Source organism: Chinchilla lanigera, unplaced genomic scaffold, assembly GCF_000276665.1.
Source record: "Chinchilla lanigera isolate Chin_1 unplaced genomic scaffold, ChiLan1.0 scaffold00009, whole genome shotgun sequence".
NCBI lineage: Eukaryota > Metazoa > Chordata > Mammalia > Rodentia > Chinchillidae > Chinchilla > Chinchilla lanigera.
This window is the reverse complement of record NW_004955410.1, coordinates 36,244,666-36,272,089: the sequence shown is the minus strand read 5'-3', so window position 1 is coordinate 36,272,089 and position 27,424 is coordinate 36,244,666. Positions and strand designations below refer to the sequence as shown.

Here is a 27,424-nt window from a genome sequence, read left to right as displayed (position 1 = left end):
AAAAGCAGTATATTACAAATCTCCAGCTAGAATCCTACTGGATGAAGAAAAATAAAGCATTTCCTTTAAAGTCAGGAATGAGGGGCCAAGGATATAGCTCAGCTCAGCCTAGCATGTATGAGGCCCAGTACCACCACCAAAACAAGCAAAAATGCACAGTTTTTAGCATTTGAATACTTTGACCTATGATATGAAAAAGGAACAAGTATGTAACTTCCTGGTATATAATTTCTCAAGTTATCCTATCTGTATTTTCCTTTGTACGAGTGATTTCTCTTTGAATATCCTTGTGAAAATGGTATTGCATTTGAAAGTTTGAGTGTCATCAGGCGTTCAGAGTGATTTCTTTAACTGTTTCTCCATTAAACTTATGTAGTTAAGTGCTTGGATTCAGATTATATAGAAATTTACTGACATATCCTGATTCTGTTTAGGCTGTGTAGATGATTGTTTAAAGTGTGCTGTATAGCTGTGGAGCTCCAGGGTACCATGGCAATGAAAAAAGCCTGTTCTCCCAATTGAAGTCTTTAAATAAATTTTCATCTATAGCACAGAAATAATATCTCTACTGTATAATACTATTGAATATGAATGTTTACAGAATTTCAGGAAATGCTTGAAAGCTTGGTATAGGTATGGAATAACATTAAAAGTCTAATAATGAAATCTTACTATGTTCTTACATTTTTGGTAATTAATAATGGAATAATATTTTTAAGGTTATTTCACAAATTATATGTGCCATTTAATATTTGACATTTAGCTTAAAGCAGAATAAGATGATAAAATTTAAAAAGTTTTTCTTGTACTCTTTTCCTTCGTTTACTCTGTTCAACATGTATGTCAGAATTATGTTAGTTTCTCTTTATTTTCCTGCTTCCCCTCCCCTGCCACTCACTCCCTTTTCTTCTCCCCTCCCCTTTTTTATTTTCAGGCAAGTTCTCTCTAAATGGCCCATGCTGATCTCAATCTTGTGGTCTTCATTCATCACCTTCCTACCTTCTTGAGTAGCTGGGATTATAGGCATGGGTGGTCACCACGCCTGGCTGTGTGTCAAGAGTGCTTTTAAAAGATGCCATTTGCTGTTCTGTTGAACACTTAACTTATTATTTGTTATCCTCTGGAAACTGTATGTTGGATTAGCTTTTTCCTATTGTTGTAATTATGGTAGTACAAGCCATTTTTGTGTAAAAGGTAGTTTAGGAAAGTAGCCACAGTATTTTAAAGTAGAATGGAAACAGCTGGGTGTGGAAACATGAGAAAAATCAATAGAAGCTTTTGGCAAAAAATGTACTAATTTTTAATCTTTTTATGTGCATGTGGCTACAGAAGTTACCTGCTATGCACTACCATCAAAACAAATTTTACTATGGCTTCTATATTTCCTTGAGAATGTATGAGGTTCTAAAAACCTGGTTTGTTGTGTTTATTATAGGTTCATTACTTATTTGGTGGGAACCCAGGAAAATCTTGTTCTCCAAAGATGAGACTTGATGACTTCTGGTCACTGAAGCTGTGTCGACCTTCGAAAGATTATTTGCTGAGGCACTGCAAGTACCTCATAAGAAAACACAGGTATCAGAATAACTCGCTAAAAACTTATAGTTAACATTATCAGCTGTTGTTGGTGTTACCTAGCTTTGGAAATAAGACTTACTCTTTGCAACTTTAATAAAAAGATAAATGTAAATGTTGTGAAAATCATGTATTTTGTAGCCATTTTGTTACTTATTTTTTTGCTTTCCTCTTTCAAAGGAAGATACAAAGTAAAGGCATTGGCATTAAAATATTTTAAATACAGAGAAATTGAAATTTTGTGCACATTAAAATAGTACAGAGAGCTTTGCTGTAAAGGTCATGTTGCTACCTTGAAGGAATTCAGTTCCTAAAATTACAAATTAGGTCAGTTTAGCCAAGCATAGTAGTGTACACCTGTAATCTCAGCATTTAGGAAGCTAGGGCAAGAGGATAATCATGAGTTCAAGGTTAGCCTGAACTACAGAGTGAGACTCTAGATTATTGACATACTAAATTCTCAACCTGTTCATTATTCTTATAATGATGAATGTAGTATTGTAATTGGCTAAATAATTTTTTTGTTTTGTTTTTGAGATAGGGTCTTACTGTGTAGCCCTCCTGCCTGAGGCCTCCTACCTCAGCCTCCCAAGTGCTGGGATTACAAGCAATTTGATGTGTCACAGTCAATTTTAAATATGGTTTCAGTTTTATATAATTACCTTGTTTACCCATATAATGGTCATGGTCTTTGGTCATGTTTGCTCTTTAGCCTTGTGAATAGCTTGGTTAATGGAGTTTCTTGCTTCAGTTTTTTGAGGAGTCTCCATGCTATTTCCATAGTGGTGACACAATACTAGTTTATATTCCCACCAACAGTTTTGAAGGATTCCTTTTTTCCTGCATCCTTATCAGGATTTGTTGATTTCTTGATGATGGCCATTCTTTCTGGGGTAAGATAGAGTGTTATTTTAATTTGCATTTCTCTAATGGCCAGTGATGTTGAACATTTCTTCTTGTATGTATTAGCTATTTGCACTTCTTTTGAGAAGTGTCTGTTTCACTTGCCAGTTTTTTGCTTGGGTCTTTTATTTTGGAGTGGTCCAATTCTTTTGAATTCTTTGTATATTACAGATATTAGTCTTCTGAGGAGTAGCTGGCAGAAATTTTTTCCCATTTTGTAGGGTGTTTCTTCACACTGTTGTTTTCTTTGCTGTGCAGAAGCTTTTTAATTTTACACACTCATCTGTTGATTCTTGGTACTGTTTTCTGTGCAACTAGGGTTCTGCTCACAAAGTCCTTGCCTATGCCTATGACTTCAAGAGTTTTACCTATTTTATCTTACTGCAGATTGTTTCTGTTTTGTTATTTAGATCTTTGACTCATTTTCATTTTAGTCTAGCACATAGTGAGTTATGGGTCTAGGTTCAGTATCTGCATGCAGATAATCAGTTTTCCCAGCACCATTTATTAAAGAGGCTACCTTTTCTCCAGTGTATATTTTTGGTGTCTTTGCCAAAGATAAAGCTGAATGTGCTTGGTGTTGTTTCTGCATCCTCTGTACTGTTCTATTGATCCACATATCTGTTCTTGTGCCAGTGGCATGCTGTGGTTCGGTTTGCTTCGGTTCACTTCAGTTTGTCACTGTAGCTTTATAATAGAACTTCAGTCCAGGATTGTGATGCCTCCCACTCTGCTGTTGTTATCCAGGATTGCTTTCCCTACTCTGGGTTTGTTCTGGTTTCATGTGTGTTTTAGAATTGTTTTCTCCAGTTCTATGAAGACTGCTCTTGGTATTTTGATTGGGATTATATTAAATCTGTAGATCAGTTTTGGAAATATGGTCATTTTGACTATATTGTTTATTTCTGTATATCCTGGAATAGGAGATATCTATCCATTTTCTTTAGTTTCAAAGTACTGTAATTTTTGCTGTAGACATCTTTTACTTCCTTGGTTAGGTTAATTGCTAAGTATTTAATTTTTCTTATTGCTATTGTGAGTGGTATTTTTTTTCCTAATTTCTTTCTCAGTGAGTGCATTATTGGATTATGGAACAGTATTGATTTTTGTGTATTGTGAATCCTGCTACATTATTGAATTTGATTATTAATTTTAGGAGTGTTTTAGTGGAATAATTTGGGTCTTCTATGTAGAGGATTTTGTCATCTACAAATATCCATTAAATTAATTAATATTCATTAAAGAGAGTGGCCTTTCGTGGTAATGGTAGGTTCCAGGAATGACTTTGGGAGTATTGCTTCCTTTTCAGTTTCATTAAACATCTTGAGAAGTATTGGTGTTAAATCTTCCCTGAAGTTCTTGTCAAATTTAGCAGTGAATCCATCCAGACCTGGGCTTTTCTTTGTTGGTAGGTTATTACTGCTTTAATTTCATTGCCTGTTGTTGGATTATTCAGGGATTTTACATCTTCTTGGTTTAGTTTTGGAAATTCGTATGTATCTAAGAATCTGTTTCTTCTGAATTCTCCAACTTATTGGCATATAGATTTGCAAAGTAGTTGCTAATAATCTTCTGGATTATGGCAGTGTCCATTATAATTTCACCTTTTTTGGAGGAGGGGAATAGACACTTTTGTCTCTTTTGTTTATTGTCTTGAAGAAGCAGCTCTTTGATTCATTGGTTCTTCGTATTTTTTTTTTCTTTTCAGTTTTACTGATTTCTGCTTTGGTTTTTATAATTTCTTTCCTCATACTGATTTTGGATTTGGATTGTTCTTGATAGTCCAGGAGTCTGAGGTGCATTGTTATGTTATTATTTGAACTTGCTCTGTTTTTGTGATGTAGGCATTCAGAGCTATAAACTTCCCTCTTAGGACTGCTTTCATTATGTCCCATAAATTCTAGTGTGTTATATCAGCATTATTTTTAGTTCTAGGAACTGTCTTATTTCTTCCTTCATTCTTCAAGTCATGATTATTCAATAGTGTATTGTTTAATTTCCATGTGTTTGCACAATTTCTGTTTTCTTTTTTCATTATATCTAGTTTCATTGTGCTATGATCTGATAAAATATGCATGCTATAACTTTATTTATTTTGCATTGACTTAAGCATGCTTCATTGGCTAGTATGTGGTCTATTTTGGAGAAAGTTCCATGTGCTACTAAGAAAATATATATTCTGCTATTATTGAGTGGAATGCTTAGATATCTATTAAGCCCATTTATTTGAAGCTTTTCTTCAGTACTGATATTTGATTTTTTTTTTTTTTTTTTTTTTGGCTAGTTGATCTGTTTGTGACAGTGCAGTATTGAGATTCCCCACTATAATTGCATTGATGTTTGTCTGATCTTTTATGTATAGTAGTACTTGTTTTATGAAGGTGAATGTGCTGTTGTTCAGTGCATTTATGTTAATAATTGTTACTGCTGTTGAATGGTTCCCTTAACCAATTTATAATGACTTTCTTTGCCTTCTGATGAGTTTTGGCTTGAAATCAACTTCATCTGAAAATAGAATAGCTACTCCTGCTTTCTTTTGTGTTCCTGTTGCATGGAATATTATTTTCCATTCTTCTGAGTTTTAGTCTATGAATTTCTTTTTGAATTAAATGTGTTTCTTATATACAGCATAAAATTGGATTTTGGTTTTTGATCCATTCTTCCAGTCTGTCTTACAATTGAAGAATTGAGACCATTCACATTCAGAGTTATTACCTAAAGGTATTGACTTATCCTGTCATTGCATTATTTTCCTGTTTCTGATTCCCTTTCTTTCCCTTCTGCTTAACTGCTCACCTTACCTGGAATATTCATTTTGTTAGGCTTTCATTTTGTCACTGTTACTTTTATTGCCTTTTTGTAGGATATCCTTGAGAATTTTTTGGAGTACTAATTCAAAGCCAGGATTTTATCCCAGATATTACAACACTACTACATCCCTCCATTTAACTACCACGTCTGTCTGTTTATATATGTACATATTATGTGTGTGTATTTATTTTTATATGTTTAGCACGTTACATATTTTATATAGAAGGTAAATACCTAAAAATCTCTGTGTATGTATAAATTAGCTTTGTGTTCCTTTACATATAATGTTTAGTTACCATTTCTCAGCTTCACAAGTCGTGCTTGAGATAAAGTAATGTAAAAGCCTGTGTGAAGCATTATTGTTAATAATTAGTGTCTGTTTGCTACAGGATGTAGAAGAGAAAAAAGTGAATTTTTACTGTCTAGATGGCAAGGGATAAACTTTTACAAGATTTAAACCAGAATCCAATAGTACCTCCAACTAATGTTGCTAACATTCTGACCTTAGTATTTTACTTAATGTTAACTTTATTTTTAAAAGGGTTTGTTTAAATGTTAAGCAAATTTAAAGAACCTTATAGTTTTAGTTCTTTTTTTTTTTTCGTATATACCAGCTAGTTGATGTGGAGATTGTCTGTGAGCATTTGGAGAAAAGGATTTGCCTGACATTACATCCTTGAGCCGGCAACAGGGAGAAAGAGCTGCTCAGGGAAAGTGAGAAGAGTAAATGTCTGTGGGCATTGTTGGAGGGTCATCACCTTTTGAGAGGCATGCAGAGGAAGAGATACTCCACAAAAGAGACAGAAAACACAGTAAGATGTTGGATAGCTCTAAAGGTTGCACAAAATTTCTTGGAAAATTTGTGTATAAAATACCTGATACAGTATCTCACACATTACAAACGCTGGATAAGTGGTTACTGCAGGTGTTTCTCTCATGATGTTTTCACTGAGACATAGAAATAGTCTCATTAAAAATATCAAATCAGTGTTAATGATACCTTTAAAAAGTACTCATTTCAGTTAAGCATATATATTTCTTAGAAAAATATATTCTACAAATCTAAGCAAGTATTTTTATTTTATAGCTGGCCCCTTGTTTTTGATGAAACACGCTGAACTGTTTTGCACTTCTGACATGTAAAATATTTGGCATAGTCACTGTTATGCAGTTGCCATAATTCTCAATTACATTTTTAAGGAAAGGCTAACAACAAATACCTGTTCTTTAGTGCTGCAATTGTTTTTGGCCACCTGGCATTGCTATTACTGCCAAGAACTTCACATCTCCCCTTTCTACCTGGTGATATTCTTACTCTGGATTCCCAAACATGTCTTAGATCTCCAGAATAACTCATTTCATATACAGTGGTACCTTGGCTTATGTACTTAATTTGTTTTATAATTTGGGGGAAGATGGCTGTTTTTGTGGATTTTTTGTAGGGAAGATGGCTATGATTATGTTTGTCACCTGATGCAGAGTTTGTGAACTCCAGCAAATTTTTGCAGATGTCATGCTGATTAGACACTCATACAACAGCTTGCCCTATGTTTCTGGCCGGCCTCCCTTTGTTGTTGTTGTTGTTGTTGTTGTTGTTGTTGTTGTTATGGAAAGTAATTATTCTATTTAGTAAAAATACAAACTTAGAGGGAGAGCAGTATGTTGTGTACCGGGGAAGTAAACAAAGGTACAAGAGAACTGTAATATTCTGCTAGTCTTCGACTTGCATAAGGTACAGATACCTTACCATGGAGGTTGTCCTTAGCCTGAATGCCATAAGAGTCTTCACCATTTTCCTTACCCAAAGAAAAATTCAATGAATTGTCTTTTCTTTGTATATTTTGAAAACCATGATAATTTATTTAAATAAATCCATGTATGATTATACTATAACCAAAGTACATTGTTACTTAAGTAGATCTGAATAGAGGGGACCCTCCCCCTTTAAGAGAGCTCTTTTCCTTTTCAGCTTTAGAACAGATACAACTGAATTTGATTCTGCTTCTGTTAATTACTAGGTCTTACCTTGGTCAAACTCATTTTTTAGGTCTTATGTTTTTTATTTTTAAAAATGGTAAAACTGTATCATCATAGAGTTATTTTTGAGGATAAATGTGTTCGTGAACTGAGGTGTATTAATTTGCTCTGGATCTTAATGACATTTGTAATGGTATCTTGTAAGTCAAAATAATTATTATTCTTGTTTATATTTTCTAGGTTTGAAGAAAAGGCCCAAATAGATCCTCTTAGTGCTCTAAAATATTTGCAAAATGATCTTTATATAACTGTGGATCATTCAGACCCAGAAGAGACAAAGGAGGTAAAGAAAGGTGGTGATAAACTTCAGAAATTGAGTATTTTTCTTAAAAACTTGAACTTTTAAAAGAAAATATAATGACAGTAATCTTAAAAATGGCACAGCAGGTAAAATAAAAAGACATGTTTTCAAGTGATAATAGAATATGCAAGTTACACAGAAGATTCTCAATCCATTTGGAAAAGAATTCTCATATAAAGTTTTACTCAGGTAGTAGTTTTGTACTTCAGGAAGAAAATAGTAATTTTTGCTTTTGCTTTTTTAATTTCTTGAATTATGTAATAGTTCGATATAAACTTTTATGTTGAGTTTGAGGCCAGCCTGGATTACTTCATGAGTTTGAGTCTAGCCAGGCCTATACAGTGAGACCCTGTATCAAAAATAAAACTATTGGAGTATGCATGTAATCCCAGCCCTGAGGTCACTGAGGCAGAAGGATCACAAGTGTGAGGCCATCCTGGATTACATAGTAAGTTTGAAGCTAGTGTGGCCTACACTGTGAATCTGAAACCGTGTGTATGTGTCTTTCTCTCTCTGTCTTTCACATATACACACAAATATAAAACCTGCTAGCATTTGGTGCTGTAGCTCAGTCCATAATCTTTGGACTCTAGGAGGTTGAGACAGGCGTTTTACAAGTTTAAGCCCAGGCTGTGATGACCCTGTCTCAAACTGAAAAAAGAAAAAAAGGATGGGGTTGTTATTGTGAATGCTCTGGGTTCAATTTGCAATACTTTAAAAAAAAAAAAAAAAAAAAAAGGAGGGTTGGGGATATATCTCAGTAGCAAAAGCACCTGCCTGCCTGGGAAGCACAAGGTCCTGAGTTTGATTACCTGTACAAAAAAAACTTTTCTGTTGATACTCAAGTTCTTTTTTTCTTTTTTTTTTGGTCTTTTTGAGACAGGGTCTCACTGGCCTCATATTTGAGGCTATCCTGCCTCAACCCCCCGAGTGCTGGGATTACAGGCGTGCACTACCACGCCTGGCGATACTCAAGTTCTTTAAAGAGAGAAAAGAAAATACTCCCTCTTTTTGTAGGGAGAGAGGTTGGTGGGAATAGAATCCTTGTTGCCTTAATGCTTAATTATATGAGGGGCCAGGAATGTAGCTCTCTGGCATAAGCGCTTGCCTGGCAAGCCTGAGGTCATGAGTTTGATTCCTGGTACCAAAAAAAAAATCTTGTAGCTCTGCAGCGCAAGTGCCTGCCTAGCAAGCGTGAGGTCATGAGTTTGAATCCCAGTACCAAAAAGAAAAAGAAAAAAAAAGTGCTTAATTGTATGAATGTTATAGCAGGATAGCTTGACTATAGGCTCCGTACTTTATTCATCATTAGTTCTTAAATTTTGCAGATCAGTAGCTGATTAGGACTTTCCAGTTTCTTGTTACAGGGCTCGAAGCAGCTATTTCTAAAGATGTCATATTCTTAAGGGCATATTTGCTCATCTAGTGTGTGACTATGCCCACAATGATTTTCATGATTTTACAGTAGCCTCTCTTTCCCCCAACCCTGTTTTTGGTGGTGGTGGGGATTGAACCCAGGGTCCTAGCACTGAACTACATCCTCAGACTTTTTTTTATTTTTATTTTTATTTTTTTTTGAAACAGGGTCTTGTTAACCCTTGCTGAGTTGCCCAGCCTGGGCTTGAACTTGTAATCCTCCTGCCTCAGCCTCTTAGAATGCTGAGATTATAGGCATATGCCTCCATACCTGTTATTTTCTACCAACTTCTGAGATTTATTTTGTTATGTCTTCCTTTTCCAAGCCGTCTTTGTTCATCTAGCACATCTGAACTGCAGTCTGTTTTGCCTTTCACTCATAAAATTGGTGCTGATGATACACAGTTCTATCCCTTACACCTGTTTCCCCCTTAGCTATTGCTTTTCTTTGGCTTTACAACAACAATACCAAATGATATTACAGACCTGGATCCAAACTCTGGATTCACATAGTCAACTGCTACCTCAGCATCTCAAGTTGATTGTTTCACAGGCATCTCAATCTGTGGAGTCCCCACCTACTCTCACAAATAGCTTGATAAATTGGTCTTGAACAAAATTAAAGTTTTTATTCACTAAACGATGTTATTAAGAAAATTAAGTAAGCCACAGACTAACAGTATGTGCAATAAATACATCTAACAGAAGATTGAAGCCTAGAATATATGAACAGCATCATATTTTTCTAGCTCTTTTATCCTTCTTGTTCCCAACTTTTAATTAGGTAGATAGCTCCAGGATATTTGTACCATTTCTGACCTTCAAAAATACATTAATCAGGTTTACTAATAATAGTGTGATTAACACTTGAAATTTTAGAAGTTGCAGAGAGAGAGATGAATTTGCTCCACTTGTTTGGATAGATATTTCCCCTGATGTTTCATTTAAAAACCATTCTTACTCTTTAACTTTTCTTTTTTTCAGCTTCCTCATTCAGGATAAATACAGTTATCCTAAATTTCTTATTAATTTGTCAAATTGCCAGTGTTGCAATAATTTTGTCTTACACTGTTTTGTCTTTGTTCAGTTATTTAAACCTGATAGCCTGAGAATCTAATCAATATTTGAAATATTCTTTCCATTAAAAAGGGCCTTTGATGGCACATACCTGTAATCCCAGCACTTGGGAGGCTGAGGCAGGAGGATTGCTGCAAGTTTGAGGCCAGCCTGGGCTATGTAGGGAGTTCAGGGACAGCCTGAATCATACAGCAAGACCTAGTCTCAAAAAAGAGGGGGTGCATTCTTTGAAACCGCATGTGGTGGTGTGTGCCCTTAATCCCAGCATTAGGGAGGCTAAAGCAGGAGATTGCACGTTTAAGGCCAGCCTGGGCTGCATAGCAAGAACCTATCTCAAAGGAAAGGGGCACTTTCAATGGTAAAAATATAATTATCCATGACTGTGGGTTCTCATTTATTTTGTAATTTGGGAATTGCCAATGTGTGCTGTTTTCACACAGTTGAAGATTTACACAGCAGAAACATCAGGTATTTTACAGGGGCATGCTTTTTTTTCTTTTTTGGAGTAATGAATGCACTGTACTAAAAATGCAGTAACTATGTCTGAGGTACCAGTCTATCCATACAGATAGATTGATAGATTACAAAGTGAGTGATTATATTTTCATTGCAGTAAACCTGTTGTTCCTTAATTCATACATACTTTAGTAAACTTTGAAGAATAATTTCAGGACTTGGTCATGTATTTTTGAAAACAATAATAGCACTCCAATAAAAAAGCCAGCATATTCTTAATCTAAATGTGCTCTTCTAATTAGTATATGGTTAAATGAGTCTATGCAACATATGTGGAACAACATACAGAGGCTAGTACTGTAAATGGTCAAAGTTGCAGAAAGTGCTTTTCTTAAACATGCTAGCCAGCTAATTTGTTTGTTTTTCTTTACAGTTCCAGCTCCTAGCTTCTGCCCTATTCAAATCTGGTTCAGATTTTACAGCTTTAGGTAAGTATGCCAGTATAATCTGTCCAGTCAGACACCCTAGCATTTGAAAGGTTGGTTTTAGTTTCTTTTAAATGAAACTTCAGGGGCAGTGTTCATCTAAACAAGTGGGGTAGGTTCAACATGAAACATTTGTGACAGATTTCTAAAAGCTGAGTCTCTAAGCATCATTTAACAGTTTGTGACCCAATTTGGGATTCCTATTATACCAGTTGTTGCATTATTTTGTAAACAGATGGCAATAGGGGCATGGTCAAAACAAATTAATTTGCTTAGCATTGCTTTGGAATTCAGTTTATATTACTAATATATTGTGAGATTATACTTGTTGATTAAATGGTTTTTCTTGGTTTACTTTTTGTGAAATTGTGTGGTCTGAAGAGAATGGCAGTGAGCAAAGCAGTGAAATCAGTTATTTTGGGAGCAGTGAAAACTCTTAAAAACGAAAAAATTTAGAGCTAGGTGTGGTGGCACATGCCTGTAATCCCAGCACTCAGGAAGCTGAGGCAGGAGGATTGCTGTGAGTTTGAGGCCAGCCTGGGCTTCATAGTGAGTCCAGCCTAAACTACATAGTAAGATCTCGTCTCAAAAAAAAAGAGAAAAAGGAAAAATTTCGTTTGTTGGTATGTTAATTGTTCAAGATATGTTCCAATTGAAACTTAAGTTTTCCTTCATCAACTCAGATATGGGCATCAGTCTTTATTAAGAAGTACTCTCATTAAAAAAAAAGTATTCTCAATTAGTATTAATGAGCTATTAAAGTAAGCTACACTGTAGTAAAGAGTCTGTAGCAATTCCAGGGCCCAAAGCTTTACTCAGGTGAATTTTCAAAGATATTTTTGTTAGGATAACTTATTGATAGCTTCAGCTTTTCAGCAACTTAGTAGTCTTTTGAAATATGAGAATTTCCCGCTCTCTACATGTTACTATAAAGTGTAGTTATACAATGAATGCACAGTAATACCATTGATGCCAATGCTTTTATTACTTGCCATAAAGTTGAGTGATAGCATTGACATATTCTGATCCGTATATGTAATATAAGTACTCTTTCTATTTGGAATATACACTTTAGGATGCCAGTTTAGTTTCTTCATTGTTTGTCCTTTTGGCTCTTAAAGGTTAACTGATCCTCAGAGAAAAGGAGAAATATATATAAATTTTTATATTTTATTTACATATTTAAATTCTGGTGTTTTAACTGAGAAGGGAACGAATAGAAGTGTTTCTTGGAGTTTTGCCCTCTCTTTTTCCATGGAAAGTAATTGAGCTGTCTCTACAGATGAAAGCAATCTCAATCCTACGTTCTAACTCCAGAATATGTAACATTCCACAAGACTAGAATGAGCAGAATACTGTAAAATATGACTTCAGTAGGTTCACCTAAAAATTTAGGTAATGGTGTACCAGGATTCCATATACTTGAGGACTTTAAAAAAAAAAAGCCTTCAGGGTACTAGAAATTACAACTCTATGATGACAGAGAATCTAGATATAAGCATTATTTTAGAAAGCTGACATGCCCTTCTGATTTTTATCATTTGTAGGAGAGATGTAGAAATACATGAATTGGGAACCTTGGCACATAGATAGTTTGAATGTGTGTTTTCTTATGCATACTCCAGCCCAGAACCATTATTTTTATTTATTGGTAAGCAGTACTAAATTATCTCTGGTTAACTTTTAGCCCTTAGGAAAAGAATTTCTTGGCAGTATTTTAAAGAGGTTAGGGTGATATCAGCAAATATTTTACCTTCATTTTAATTACTTTCTTCTGTATCTGCCCTCTTCCTTGCCAGCTAACATATTTTGCCAGGAACAACTTGTTTTACTTGGATTCTAAACAAACCTCAGATGTACAAAGAACAATACAACTACAACAGAAAAAAATACAAAAAGGAAAATTCCCATGAGATTCTCTGAAGGGAGACAGTATAGTTTAGTAGTTAAGAAGTTAAATTACAGCATAGTATTTGAGTGAGAGTCAAGAGAAAGGTACCAACTCTGCTGCTGGCTAATTTTAAAAGTAACTTGGGACTGGAGGTAAAACTCAGTTATAGAGTGCTTACCTAGCATGCATAAAGGCCTGTGTTTAATCTCTAGCACCATGAAAAAAAAAGAAGAAAGGAGAAACCCATGAACAAGTCACTTAACATTGGCTAATCATCAGTTTCTTCATCTATAAAATAGAGGGAGTAAGAGTACTTACCTAAATTATTGAAAGAAATGAAATACTTATGGAAACCACTTAGCACAATAAAATATTTAGTAGATGCTTCATTTGGGGTGTTATCATCATCATCATCTGCTTTTAGTAAAGTAAATTTGGGTCAGGAGCAAATTCAAATTGTATGCTAATTTTAATAATGAGAGATTTGATATTTAAAAAAAGACATACTTTTCATAGTTTCCTATCTACTTAGAGTTCCGAGTTTTTGCTCTCATTTATTTTCTGTAAGGCTCACTCTTTACAGCAATTAGAATTGAAGTAAAATGGGTTATTTGATGTTATCTGTAATATTTAAGAGAATCAGAAAGATGGGAAGTAATTTATAGGCCGGTGGCATTATTGGAAAAATGAGTGACTTTAGAGATAAATAACCTCCATGGATCTTTATTTTAGTTTCTTGTGGTTATAGGCACCTTTGAGATTGAAGTGAGTCAGTTTGCTAATTTTAAGAGCTCCATTTTCTGCACAGTATTGAGGCGTGGTGTATAATACTACGAAAATCTGGTCTCTGGAGCATGTTCAGTCTTCACATCTTTCTTGTTCAGTCCTCACACCTTTCTTTAGAAGGTTACAGTCCAAATATGATGTGGAAATATGAAATCAGACAAATTTTTGAAACATTTTATGCCTAAAGTACAGTGTTTTTGGTACTCCGTTGATATTTGTAAATAGAAGTCTTAAGAAGTTCACAACATTTACTATATGCCCTTTTAACTTTATACATTTGCTGTATCCTTCAAACTTAAGATCTTAGCAAAATACTGTCTTTACTGCCTATGTGTAGCTCACATGTTTACAGTGGCTCTTCATATAAATGATAAGGTTAGTATTAGAAATAGGAAGTATTGATTTTAAAAAAAATTCATGTCAGGGAAAAAGTGGAAAATTACACTATTCCTCCTTTACCATAGATAGGAAAAGCCAGCTGATCTCTGTGTTTAAAATATATTCCTAATACATTGCTTGTTTCTTAGAGTATTGTTTTCAGTCAAAATATTAGTGATATATAGTAATAGCTAACTAATACTAGTTTTTATGGGGCCAGATGTTATTCTAAGCATTTTTCATGCCATACCTCATTTAACACTCACTACTAGGTGATGCCTTTTTGTGTACGGAAACTGGAATGCAAAGAGGCTAAAGTACCTTGCCCAGGAACAGAGCTGTAATAATTTGTAATTATTCAAAATAATTACATTTATAAAGTCATGACGAAGGCCGGGCATGGTGGCACATGCTTGTGATCCCAGCACTCAGGAGGCTGAGCCAGGAGGATCACTGTTAGTCCAAAGCCATCCTGGGCTATATAAGGAAGTTTAAGGCCAGCCTGGATTACATAGTGAGACCCTGCCGAGAGAGACAAGAAACAGAGAAAGACAGGAGAGAGAGGGAGAGAGGAAGGGGAAGGGGAGAGAGGGGGGAGAGGGAAGGGGAGGGGGAGAGAGAAACTCATGGGGAACTTTGAATTAATGATCACAACATTAGTGCTCCTATGAGAAATAAAAGAGGTTTCTGTGAGCCTCCAGGCAAAATATTTTTTCAGCTGATCAATGTAAAACCTTCACTTACATGTACTTCTGTTTAAAGATTCCTTATTTAATATATATTACTATTTCATTAACAGTTCATGGTCAACAGTGCTGTAACTCATACCTGAATGAAGCTTATCATGTGAATATATGAAAATTTTCTGTAAAGTACATCATGGCCTTCTTACACTTAGAAGCACTAGACACTTGGCCATTTTAAATAATAAAATCACCAAAACACAAAAGTGTGGAAAATGTGGCACTAAAAGAATGTGAAAGTACAGTTTAGTATGAGAGCTGAGACAAGAAAGCACAGTTCATCACATAGTTTAACCTTGGATGATATGGCTTGAAACTGTTTCTGTGAAATATACGAGGTCATTTGTATTAACAAGTGATACTACATATTAACCCAAAGTAGAGGCCTACCATAACTTAACCATTCATCTAATAAGTTTCAGTTTCCTTCTTGGTAAATAGTAAGTAAAAATAAAATGTACTTCTGAGGGTTAAATTGGATAGCACATTGCTGTATAATTTGAGCACTCAATAAATAAAAATAGGGAGCTGGGGATTTAGCTCAGCGGCAAAAGCGCCTGCCTGGCAAGCGCAAGGTCGTGAGTTCGGTTCCCGGTACTGGAGAAAAAAAACAAACAAAAAAAATAATAATAATAAAAAAAAATAAAAATAAAAATAAAAATAGATGGGCTCTGGACATGGACATGGGTTCACATTCTGTCTCTTCCCTCAGCCATTGAGAGACCTGATGGAAGTACTCACTCTGACTTACGTGAAAATGGATTTTATGTGCCTTATTATTTTTGTGGCAGTATAGTATGGTCATACAGGGGTTCATAAAAAATACAGTATGTGTTTAAAGTTTTTAAAACACATTCCTATTAATCTCCCTCAAAATACTTCCTCTCACTGCAAACACACTCAGCCCATTGTTCTTGCCACTCTCTGAAGCAGTTCTGTAAGTCTTGTTTCATGAGTATTTTTATGAGGCATGATAAAAAAAACTATGGTGATTGCTCCTACCAAATGCCATCAACAGAAAGACAGGCTTGTGAATGTGTTACGGTGTGTTGCCACTTACCTTATTCAGTGGATCTGAAACCACGCAGCTAACTTCCAGCTCTTCCCCAAAGCCAAAATGACCGTAAAAGGTAAATATTTTTAGTTGATTCAACCTCCTTAAAGCAATTTAAGACACTCATGAGAGAGGACTTCTAGCACTGTTTCAGAATGCGGCAAAAAATGATGCTGTGTATTTGAAGCAAGGGGGAATATTTTGAGGAGGTGTAATGGTAATACATCTTTTACTGTAATGTTTTTTCCAAACATTCACTGTATTTTTCGATCATGCCTTCTACATGAAGTGCCTTGCATGTGGTAGGAATGTTTCCCTCTCTTTTAAGTCATTTGATCTCATGAAAATGGTATTACTTCATTAGAATGTTATAGAATCACTATCTTCTCTTAAAAATATATTGTGCCCTACATTTTTACAAATTCAGTGCAAAATAATAAAACAGTAAAAACCATAGCATTAAATATGTTTTAAAAAACCACACCTATTTATCAAGTTAGTCACATTGTCACCTCATAGGAAAAAGAGAACTAAACCTTTTTATTACAATACTTAAACTCTGTATTGTCAAAAAGGTATAGTCTAAAGAGCATAAAAGCAAAGAAATCTTGTATTTGTTGGTAGTAGTTTACTTCTAGGATTCTTTTTCAGTGTATTTTAAATTGAGCAAATGAGTAAATACTACAATGTTGCTGGGGGTCAATGTATTCCTAGTGAAAGAAAGGAAATTGGAATGGGATAAAAGAGGAAAAATCCTGTGAGCCTTTTTTTAAAAAAATGAAATTAGTAATAAAAACATGAATTCATAATTTTTTTTTAAAAAAGTATGTATGTATATAGGCCTACAAATGATGACACCTTGTAATTAGTATAGTTGATCTTAGGTTTCTAAATATAATTCACCACCAAAAGGAATGAGGCTTTTGGGAGAAATGCCCAACTCCAGAGCTGTGCAAGCATGATCTTGGAAATCTTCCTGTATCAGAAAATAAGGGCATGTGCCAAAATTGATGGGCTACTTCAGAAAGATACAGAGGCCAACTCTAGAGGCCAAATCTGGAACAATATGAGTCTCGAATGATAATCATAATGAGTACAACGTTAAACAACAGAAGAACTCAGGAGTATTTACTGACCTAAACAAATAAGTCAAATGGAGAGCTGAAAAGAAGCTCTTTATAATAAATGCAAGCAGCAGCTGTAGAGGGAATTTTAGAGGTAGAATATCACCATAATATAAATAATAATTGTTTTAGCAAGAATCATCAGTTACTGGATTAGTAATCATTGGGAAACAAGATATTTATATAATCTTGGATCTCCTCATCCAGTTAATTGATTAAAAAATAGAAAAGAACAACTTTACTTTGGAAAAATTGGTCATACACCAACACATGATCAAAGTTAACATCGCTGGTACTGAGACAGATCACCACATACCTTTCAAAATGATGCACTGAGAAGAATACCCAGAATTGCTTCTGCAGTATTCTGGCTAAGATGTCATAAACAGCATCTGATCATGAAAAACCAATCATAAAACCCAAATTTAACATTCTGCTCATAACTTCTCTGTACTCTTCAAAAATATCTGTGTCATAAAAGACAAAGAGAGGCTAAGGAACTATTTCAGACTAAAAAAACTTGAAAACTGTTTATAGGGCTGGGAGTATAGCTCAGTGGTAGAGTGCTTGTCTAGCATGCCCAGGGCCCTGTGTTCAATCCCCAGTACCCCGCCACAAAGAAACACACTATCTAGAATGCATAATCTTTAATTGGATTGGATTTTAAATTAGTGGGGAAAATGATGATAGACAAGTTTATTGGGATATCAATGCTAAATTCTCTGAATTTAGTAAATAGTGGTTGTATAAGTGGCTATTCTTGTTCTTAGCTGAAATGTGCTCAAGAATTTAGGGGGAAGGTGTGTAAAATTTATTCTCAAGTAGTTTTACAAAATTATTATGAGTAGGTTAAAAACACATAAGAATGTATCTGCAGAATGTCAACAGCAGCTGAATCTAAATGAAGAATAAGCCGGGTGTGTGGCGCATACCTGTAATCCCAGCACTTGGGAGGCTGAGGCAGGAGGATCGTTGTGAGTTCAAGACCAGCCTGGGCTACAAAGTGCGCTCAAGGCCAGCCTGAACTGCATAGGGAGACCCTGTCTCAAAAAAGACAAATAAATAAATAATCCGAGTGTTTGCTGTACTCTTCTTGAAACTTGTCTGTTGGTTTGAAAGTTTTCAGATGAAAAAAGTGAAAATAAAGCAATTTGGAAAATTCAGAAAGCATAATACAGAAAAAAAGATTACAATCTCACCATTCAGAGATAAGCTTTGCTAATTTTTTGGAATATTTCCTTCTATTCATTTCTGTGATATGATAGTAGGCTTTGATAAAAGCTTAGCTCAAAGGAAGAAACATTTTCCCCTCAAACTTAAGACAGTAATAATAAAAAATTTAAAAATAAAAAGGAATGTACCATTTTTGAGGTATTGTTTATTTTCTTCCAGGAAACTGGTATCCTTGGCAGTGTTATGTTCTATTCCTGTTCTTTACCAGATTAAAACAGATTGAACTGGGGCTGGGGATTTAGCTCAGCAGCACAGCGCCTGCCTGGCAAGCGCAAGGTCGTGAGTTTGATTCCTGGTACCGGAAGAAAAAAAAACAAACAAAAAAACCAGACTGGACCTAAAACTGTATTCTGAGTTGAATGGAAATCAGTCTGATTTGAAGCAATTTTCATTTATACATCATGTCATCTGTAACACTTTATGGCTCTAGTTCTTTTTCTGATGGCACACAGCAGGGCTCACAGCAGTGTCTCAGCTAGCTCTTTCAACAACAGGAAAGTCATATATTTTGTCATTTAAATACTTAATTTGTATGTAAGAAATCTGAAGCACCTGAAATCAGTGTACCAGATGATAGAAAGGAGGCAACTTGCTAAATGTTGCATTGGCTGGGAGGAACTTGAAAATTAAACTTGAACTAGAGGTTAAGGCAAGAGTATCTTTAGAGTAACAGTGCCACCTTTTAATAATGTCACTCACTTTCTAATATTCATCTGAATAAACATAGTTCATTCTTTATTCTTATATAATATATCCCCAGTAGAGAGCCTGGTACATAGTACTGTAACATGGTATTTACAATGTGCCAGGTACCGTTCTACATATTACTTCTCTCAGTCATCTACATTCAGTTCTCTGATACTACTTCTATTTCTCAAAGCCTTAATGATTTTAAGATACTTTCTAAAAATCCTTTTCATTTTGATTTTATTTTTATTATCAGAATATTCGTTGAATCAGAAGCATTAAAAGGTCAGAAAAAAGGACTGAAATTTCTTTAATGGACTAACAGAGGAAGAACTTTGAAAGGAAAAGAGGGGCTGGGGATTTAGCTCAGCGGCAAAGCGCCTGCCTGGCAAGCGCAAGGTCATGAGTTCGGTTCCCGGTACCGGAGAAAAACCAAAAAGAAAAAAAAAAAAAGAAAGGAAAAGAAATTAATATTAGTTACTAAAGTGTCAGTCTTTCTGCTAGGTACTTTACATATAATTGCATTTAATCGCACAACTCTTGTAAACAGGATGATCCTAGATTTACAGCAAAGAAACAAAGTGCTGAAAGCTAGCGAAGCTGATATTACCTAAGTCCACAGCACTGCCAGCTAGTAGAATAGGGATCACATTAGTAGCCTGTCTAGTTTTGAAGCTTGATTTTGTTTTATTTTTTTCCATTATGCATTGCTGCTATTCCAAAGTAATTTTTCTGTTACATGTTAAATGATCGCAGTGGATGAATTTGTTTGTTCTCTCTTCTTTACTAGGCTTCTCGGATGTGGATCACACCTATGCTCAAAGAACTCAGCTCTTTGACACCTTAGTAAATTTCTTTCCTGACAGCATGACTCCTCCTAAAGGCAACCTGGTAGACCTCATCACACTGTAACTGAAGAGTCACTGGCCACACAGTAGAGAACAGGAGGCACTTTCAGTGTGTGGATCACAGCTCTGTTGAATGAAGTGAAGCTGCAGTGATTGAGGACTGCACCAGAGTGTTGAAGGGATCTTTACCATCACAAGTTTTAACCCTTTTCCTTCGTACCTGACCTCAACTCTGTTCTCATCTTATTCCTAAATTAGGCTAATAAAGTGAAATTGGTATTCTTTCCACTTAAATATATATTTTTCTCACTTTAATTTTTAAGAGTTAATGAGTACAAAAAAATTAGCTGTTTATCCTTTTCTAATTTTTCATTTCTTTTAAATTGGAAGAACAGCACTACCAACAGACTCAGTACTACAAAAATGTGGGGGTTTGTTACTAGGTTGTTTTGCCTTTTTTTCATCTTTCTTCCCTTTCACTTTATCTTACATCGACAGCTGCTTAGAAGTGGTGTCGCTACTTTACTTCTTCATTCTTAAACAGGTGTGTAGTTCTGTAGGACAGTTGGTATATGTTAAAGTGATATATGTGGTTGACTTGTCTTACATTACATTAAACAATAGACAGGATAGAGGGCTCAAATTTGCACCTATTGCCATAGAACTAAAAATTGAAACTCAAGATTGACCAAGGTTGGTATATAATGTTTCACGTTATATTTTATAGCAGGTATTACACTGGCTTTCACTCACAGAAACTGAAACTAAGAAGAGCCACTCTAAAAATGGCCACTAGGAAAGATCCAATAGTGATCAATATGTTTGTTGATATCTTTGTAGCAACTCTGAAAGAAATTCCTCTGGTAGAGTGATTTAGAACCAGGTCTCTCATTTCTCCTGTGTGCTATCTCTTTTTAGCAGTTTACTTGGAGGCACATAGGCAGTGACAGGAGTCCATACCTGTGTGTTCATTATTTCTGTACATCCACTTGTATCTACTTGTAAGTACAGATATGTTGAAGAGTAATGGTTTGTGATTATCTATGGATCTGCAACTGAAAGTCACGTCATTAAGCACCGGAACCAACCTTTTTTTTAAATAGTGAAGAAAAAAAAAACAACTAAAGGTACAATTTTTTTTTATTAAATAAAAAGTTACAATAGGTGGACTTTTCCATTGTTCCATTTTTGTGTAGGTATGTATCCTCTAGTGTGATGCTGTGGAATGTAATATGAGAAGCCTATATCTGACTAGTGTTGACATGTACTGAAAAGGTATATGCTTTATGACATCCACCTGATGGGTTTGCTGATGGCAAACTCAGTGTAATGTCCATATGTCAGCTTTTAAGAGTAATTAACTTAATGGGATTGAGTATGTCCCTAAGTAGTAAGATTAGGCCTCACCAGAGAGAAAGAATTGATGTGCACTTTCAAAAAGTGTTATTATAGGAGTGAGACTTGGAGATGTCTTTTCACTCATTTTTTTTTGGTACTGGGAATCAGACTCAGGACCTTGTGCTTGCCAGGCAAGTACTTGTGCCACTGAGTTATGTCCCCAGCCCTCACACTGTCTTTATTACATGATTTTGCTTTTGGGGATGAACAGAATATATTTTGGCTAGTTCTAGGTTCAGGTTGTAGGGTTCTTGGCTTTTTAAGCATCCCAAAGCAATTAATAGTGATTTGTTAAACATTTAGGTTTGTACTTTGTGAAAAGTGTACTACATAATCAGCAAGTACCAAATTCTATAAATGAGTAATAACCAGTTGATTATACAGTTGGATAAGTTCATTCTGTTTGCAGATGTGTACAGTTTTATAAAATAATTATTCTGAGTGACAGCCAAGAGCATAAAATATTAATATCACTAATACTATAGCCTGTTGGATTTTTATTTTATGGAGACAGATGCAAATCAGAATGTTGATAAGGAAAACTTAAACTTGATAAGACTAGCAAATTCAAAAACTCCAATTTACCGTGAATTTTGGCACTTTAAAAATGTTAGCTAATTAAATAAATAAATAAATAAAGAACATTAGCCAAATGAAATTCTGCAGCCTTTCACCATTCTTATAGTGATTTCTTTTTAATTTTTCATTAGTTCCTCAGGCTTCATATTACTTCATATAGTTCGGTTTCCAACTTCAGTGATTTGATTTTTTTCCTAGCTGCTTTTCTCTGCTACTGTTTTTTGGGGTTTTTTGTTTTTTGGTGTTTTTTTTAGGATATGCCTATTTTAATTTCATCTTTCCTTTTATTTTGGTGGAATTTTTTCACTACCATTTTTATTTTTTTATTTTTATTTTTATTTTTTTTTTTTATTTTTTGGTTTTTCTCCGGTACTGGGAACCGAACTCACGACCTTGCACTTGCCAGGCAGGTGCTTTGCCGCTGAGCTAAATCCCCAGCCCCCACTACCATTTTTAAATTGGGTTGAATCATAGTGAACACTTAGTGTGCCTGAGCGAAGAGTCACTGAGGAGGTAACTAAGTCAGAATCTGTACCTTGAGGGCTTACCAGACACTGCCAGGATGGACGGCAGAGAATGTTGAGCTCCTTACATCCATGGCCAAGACTGACGCATTACTCATACTCCACATCAGAACCGTTACCTGAAACTTGCTTGTGTTTAGTGAGAAGCTACAGTGTTTCCAAGAATTCTAGCAGGATATTGTTCTTTAGGTAGCCAAGTGCAGTAGTACCTTGGTTCAAAAACTCTTCTGTTTGCAAGTAGTTCTCTTCTCAAACAAGCTGTTTGGCAAAATTTTGCTTCTGTTCACAGACATCAAGTGATAAACATGACCACAGCCATCTTCCCCATACAAACAGTCATCTTCCACAAAATTGTGAAACAAGTTAAGTTTGTCAACCAAAGTATCACTGTATCTTCTACTACGTAAAAAGTTGTTCATTCTGGCTTAGTCCCAAATTGAAAAACCTGGCTGATACTTTAGATTCATTAATTAGTGAGATACAGTTTGCTCAGTTTATCCCTAGCTTCAGCCTCATCCCCATTTCTTTTTCCCAGTGGAATATATTATTTTCAACCAGACAAAAGCTAGATCTCTAATTATATTTTCAGTGCTTATATTTCATAAGAAATGATTTGATTTGCAAGTCACCTCTCAGTGCATTTGCATTTTGTGAAATGGCAGACACCTCTCATGACCAGCTTGATTAATTCAGAGTATATCACTTGTATTCAAGCAAAGGAATTCAGAGTTTGGTAGCTACCTCTGTGCTAAAGCTGATGGCAGCGTTAACCTTTATCAAGGTCATCTTTTTAGATGTGGTTTTCCATTTATATTAAAACTGACCTGTTCATGTCTAATAAGTAAAAACTAAGAAGCAGCTTGAGAAACTTAAATTATTGGTTTATCCTAGAAAAGCTAGTCAGATTTAGAGTTTAGTGATGTAAACTTGTAAAATGCATTCTTCAGAGAAATATAAATATTGTATATAAATGGTTGGCAGCTTTTCATTCCAGTGGATCTTTTCACATCTGCCTTAAAAGTGGTATGTAAAGCTCCGTCTTAGCAGTTTCACTTAGTAAACCAGGATTTTAAAATTTAACCAACAGCTACAAACCTACAAATCCTAGCATTTAGTAGGAAAGTAAGAATGATTCTTTTGCTGGGTCAAAAAGCACTTTATTCTCTGAGTTGTACTCAGTTTCATGATAATTACATAGAGAATTACCCTGTAATTGTTCTTAATGTGACATGGACTTCATTGAGGAAGTACCATTTGATTGTTTCCAGAATGAAAGTTGTGTGAAGTCCTCAGCTAGTTGAGTGTTGTATAACAGTTGAAAACTAGTTTGAGGCAATGTCTATGACAAGGAGCATTACAGTGTGTAACTGTAAACAAACTTATGTAGCTATTAAAAATATGACCTTCCTAACACTTATTTCCTGTGAAGTCCTCGTTCATTCACATTGCCTGAATTTTCACCAAATTTTAACAGTCCTTGCTCTAGGATGTGCTGGCTTCCCCCAGAAAAAGGCCCTAGTTGTTGGAGGAGTATCATAGAGGTCTGTATATGATCATACTTTTACGTTTAAGTTTTTGGACTTATTAATGCACAGATTTTTGTTTTCCATACATTGTTCTTTTCTGGTTTTTGACTATGGCTTATATCTTCTTCATGTGATTTGTTTTAATGTTAAAATGACTTTGCTATTGAAATCTAGTCTAGAGGTACAGCAATTGAAGGCTGAAGTTTCTAAGTTTATTGAAATCACGTGGAACAGACTAGCTCATCTGAATACCATTGCCATAGTTTTGTTTCAGAACTCATTGCAATATATTGATTTCTTTACCAAATGCTTACTTTGTTTTTCCTCAATAAATGCTATCTCAGAGATTTTATTTATGTATTACTTTTTAACCTGGAATTCCTCCAAATACTGTGAATTGTGTTTCCGTTTATTTTTCTTAGCTTTATTTGTTTATTTATGTATGTATGTATTTATTTATTTAGGCAGGATCTCACTATATAGTTCAGGCTGGCTTTGAACTCACTGTGTAGTCCAGGCAGGCCTTGAACTTGTGGTGATCCTCCAGCCTCAGCCTCCTGAGTGCTTGGATTACAGGTGTGCACCACTGTGTCTGGCTATTCTTGACCTTCTTTAGCCTCAGACTTTACTGACTTTCTGTAGCATTGCTTAGGACCATTGTACTGCCTGAAAAAATCAAGTCAATCATTCTGAAGCAAACACTCATCATCTTGTTTGTGACAAGCAATAGTGAAATTAAAAGTTATATATCATTGAAAAATAATAACATTTAGATATTGCTGTAGAAATGTATGCATTATTTTCATTTGGAGATAGTAATAACGGTGTGGGAGCTGTAATGGAGGAGCCTGTGTTGGCTTCTTTTCCTGGCACTAGGAATTATTGTCTTAGAAATATTGGTAGAGTACAAGTCTTATAAGAGAATTCATGGAAAATTCAGTATACCACCAGAATTGCCATTTGCCTGTTGTCTTACTGTGTTTTTAACCTTTTTTTCTATTCCAACTTCTCACAAATAGCATTAATTTTCAGCCGAGGTTGGGATTTCTATTAAGAATTGGCTTTCAATTTCTGATGTAGTTGTATGTTAGGGATTGCTTTATTTAGTGGCCATAAAATGATTGGTATTTTTTTCCTAAATAAAAACAACACAAGTGTATGAATGTCTCTTCCCCTCAAGAATATGACTTTAGACCTGACCTATTAATTCTGAGTAACTTAAATCTCATTCTCAGTTGTACAACCAGTGATAAAATCATCCAACAGTAGCTTCAATAGCTCCTAACCTACAGAGTCATTAGAAGTTATAGTAAATTAAATTTTCTAGTGCTACAGAGAGAAAGGACCTTTTGGGAAACTATCACTTGTCTTTTTCTGTCAGGTCTTGAGCTGGCTCCCAGTTCACAGTTTAACACAAAAAGCAAAGGATGGTTCTAGTTTATCTTTTACAATCATAATTTGGAAATTAAAGGTGCTAATATACACTCAAGTCCCCAAACAGTGCCAACCTTGCTTTAATTTTTTGTGGATATCATCTGAGAACTATAATGTCAACCAGAAACAGGATGGCAGAGGCTGAGAGGGATGTTTGATAGAGGAGACCAGTTCTAAGAAATCATTTAAAATTATAAAATCTTACCTCTTTTCTTTATCTGCTCTGCATACAGCTTCAGTGAACTATTACACACTTGCGGTGTCCTGTTTTGCCTACCTAAGGCATTTTGACTTGAGAGTATAGAACTTCAGGAACAAAGCAAGAAGGGAGATTGGGGCTGTGTTGGAAAAGGAATAATGAGAACTTTTTCCTTATGGATTTGAGGGTTCATAAATCTAAATAGAAAGGTCTGCATTTTTAACCCTGAATAATTTTATTTATGCAGTACTAGGAAAAAAGACTCAAAAAGGAATCAAAGTTTAATTTTTTAGAATATTCAATTATTCTGATTCATCTTTGGAATGCATTTCTGGTTAAGTTTCTCCAAGCAGTTGTAAAAGACTTTAAAACAGAAAACTTTATGTCATTAACTCTAGCTCCCAAATAGTTGAGTAGCTTTGTGTACATCCAGTTCTTTGGTAAGGGTGCAGGATGAAAAGCAGCAATAGGACATTTGCACATGCAGTTTTTAGGCTCCCAGCGCACTTTACATGGCTCTGGATCTTCTAGGTTGCTACCATTCCCAGCAATGAGTTTAGGTATCTGAGCTGTCTGCTACACAGATGCTGTACCAGTCTCAGGAAATCACCATGGTTCAGTTTCATTCATTACTTAATGCCAAGTTAATGGGCAGGAAGGAGAAATGTGTATGTGATATATGGAACAGTCTCATGTATGTAATTAAGGAGTTACAGTGCAGCCAATTTGAGCTTTATTTCTCTCTTAGCACATCTCAAGAAAGTATTTCTTAGTTGAACTAGTGCCATTGAGTTGGTGTTCATTTACTAGCCCTTTAAAATAGGAAGAAAATTTCCATTTCATGTATAACTTACACAAAATTGAACTGACACTAGTTTTCATGCCCTAAAGTAGGTTAATCTTACATAATACTAAGGATCTCTATTCTGCTTTACCAGGAAGTCCATGAGTCCTAGATGTTGGAGATACTTAATAATTCTTACTCTTTAGATCTCCACATTTGAAAAGTGAATGATTAAATTAGAGAAGGTATCTAGAATAAGCCCCAATTTCATTACAGCTGGCAAAGCTTTACAAATTGAATTGCCACAACAGAGAGCCGTGCTAGCCCTTATTTCCAAATGACTGTTTAACATGGTGCTTTTTAGTGCAGCTTTTACTTCTTTTGTTTGCTTATTTGTAGTACTGGGAATCCATTCCAAGCCTTACACACATGGCTAGACAAGCACTGTACTGCGGAGCTGCACTTCCATGCTTCTGTTTACCTTCTTGAGATGAAAGGGGAAACACTTGGGACAGATGTGTGGCTTTGCATTTTTTAATTACCTATTTTGGAAGTCCTAAGATACTTCGTTCTACCTTTGTAAAGCATAGCTTAATTTTACATACACTGTACATACTAGCTGTGCATATGGAAGCACTGAATACAAAAAGTCATGTACTTCATCTCCTTCAGATTTTTTTTATTTCCCAGAAAAATGATCTTGATGACTGACCAGTTATAAACAGTTTATCTTCTTCAGTTGTAAACCATCCATTGAGAAACAGAAAAGTGGATTTCCATTCCTATTAAGCCTGGGCAAGAGATGCTGATTCTGTTGTTCATTCAGCCAGCCTACCTTTTTAATTTGTGTGAAATGTCTTTTGAAATGAATTAGATTGTATAGTATTATCTTTTATATACGTGAAGCTTTCAGCTCAATTTAGAGTTTGCAACATAATGTGACATTTTTCTGTAAGCTGGCTTCTTTGTGATGTATTTCCTTTTAATAGATTGCTTGCCTTACCACCACTCCAAATACACAGTTGAGTCTTCAGTCTCAGAAAAATAGTACAGGAAATCTAAGCTGAGAATCTTTTTTTATCTTAGTTTGGAAATACGTTTCATATTTTTAAAGTGATATATTTATAAGCAGCATGGGAAAGGTATTAGTATTTTTTAGACATTAATTCTTATAA

At 35.1% G+C, this 27,424-nt stretch overlaps 1 protein-coding gene across 4 annotated transcripts in view; it reads left to right on the top strand.

Annotated features, from left to right (window-relative positions):
• Nucleotides 1-20,103, top strand: part of Mkln1 (muskelin 1, intracellular mediator containing kelch motifs) — a 316,551-nt gene extending 296,448 nt beyond the window's left edge. For 3 of the 4 annotated variants that reach the window (XM_005377548.2, XM_013510638.1, XM_005377547.2), the window contains 4 exons: nt 1,436-1,575; nt 7,507-7,609; nt 11,010-11,064; nt 19,748-20,103. In XM_005377548.2, coding sequence (XP_005377605.1) covers nt 1,436-1,575; nt 7,507-7,609; nt 11,010-11,064; nt 19,748-19,869 — 420 coding nt within the window. In that variant the 3' untranslated portion in view covers nt 19,870-20,103. Of the gene's footprint in view, nt 1-1,435; nt 1,576-5,903; nt 6,102-7,506; nt 7,610-11,009; nt 11,065-19,747 lie in introns of those variants that run through there. The other variant, XR_259906.2, reaches the window with a different exon arrangement.
• Nucleotides 20,104-27,424: the final 7,321 nt, after the last annotated feature.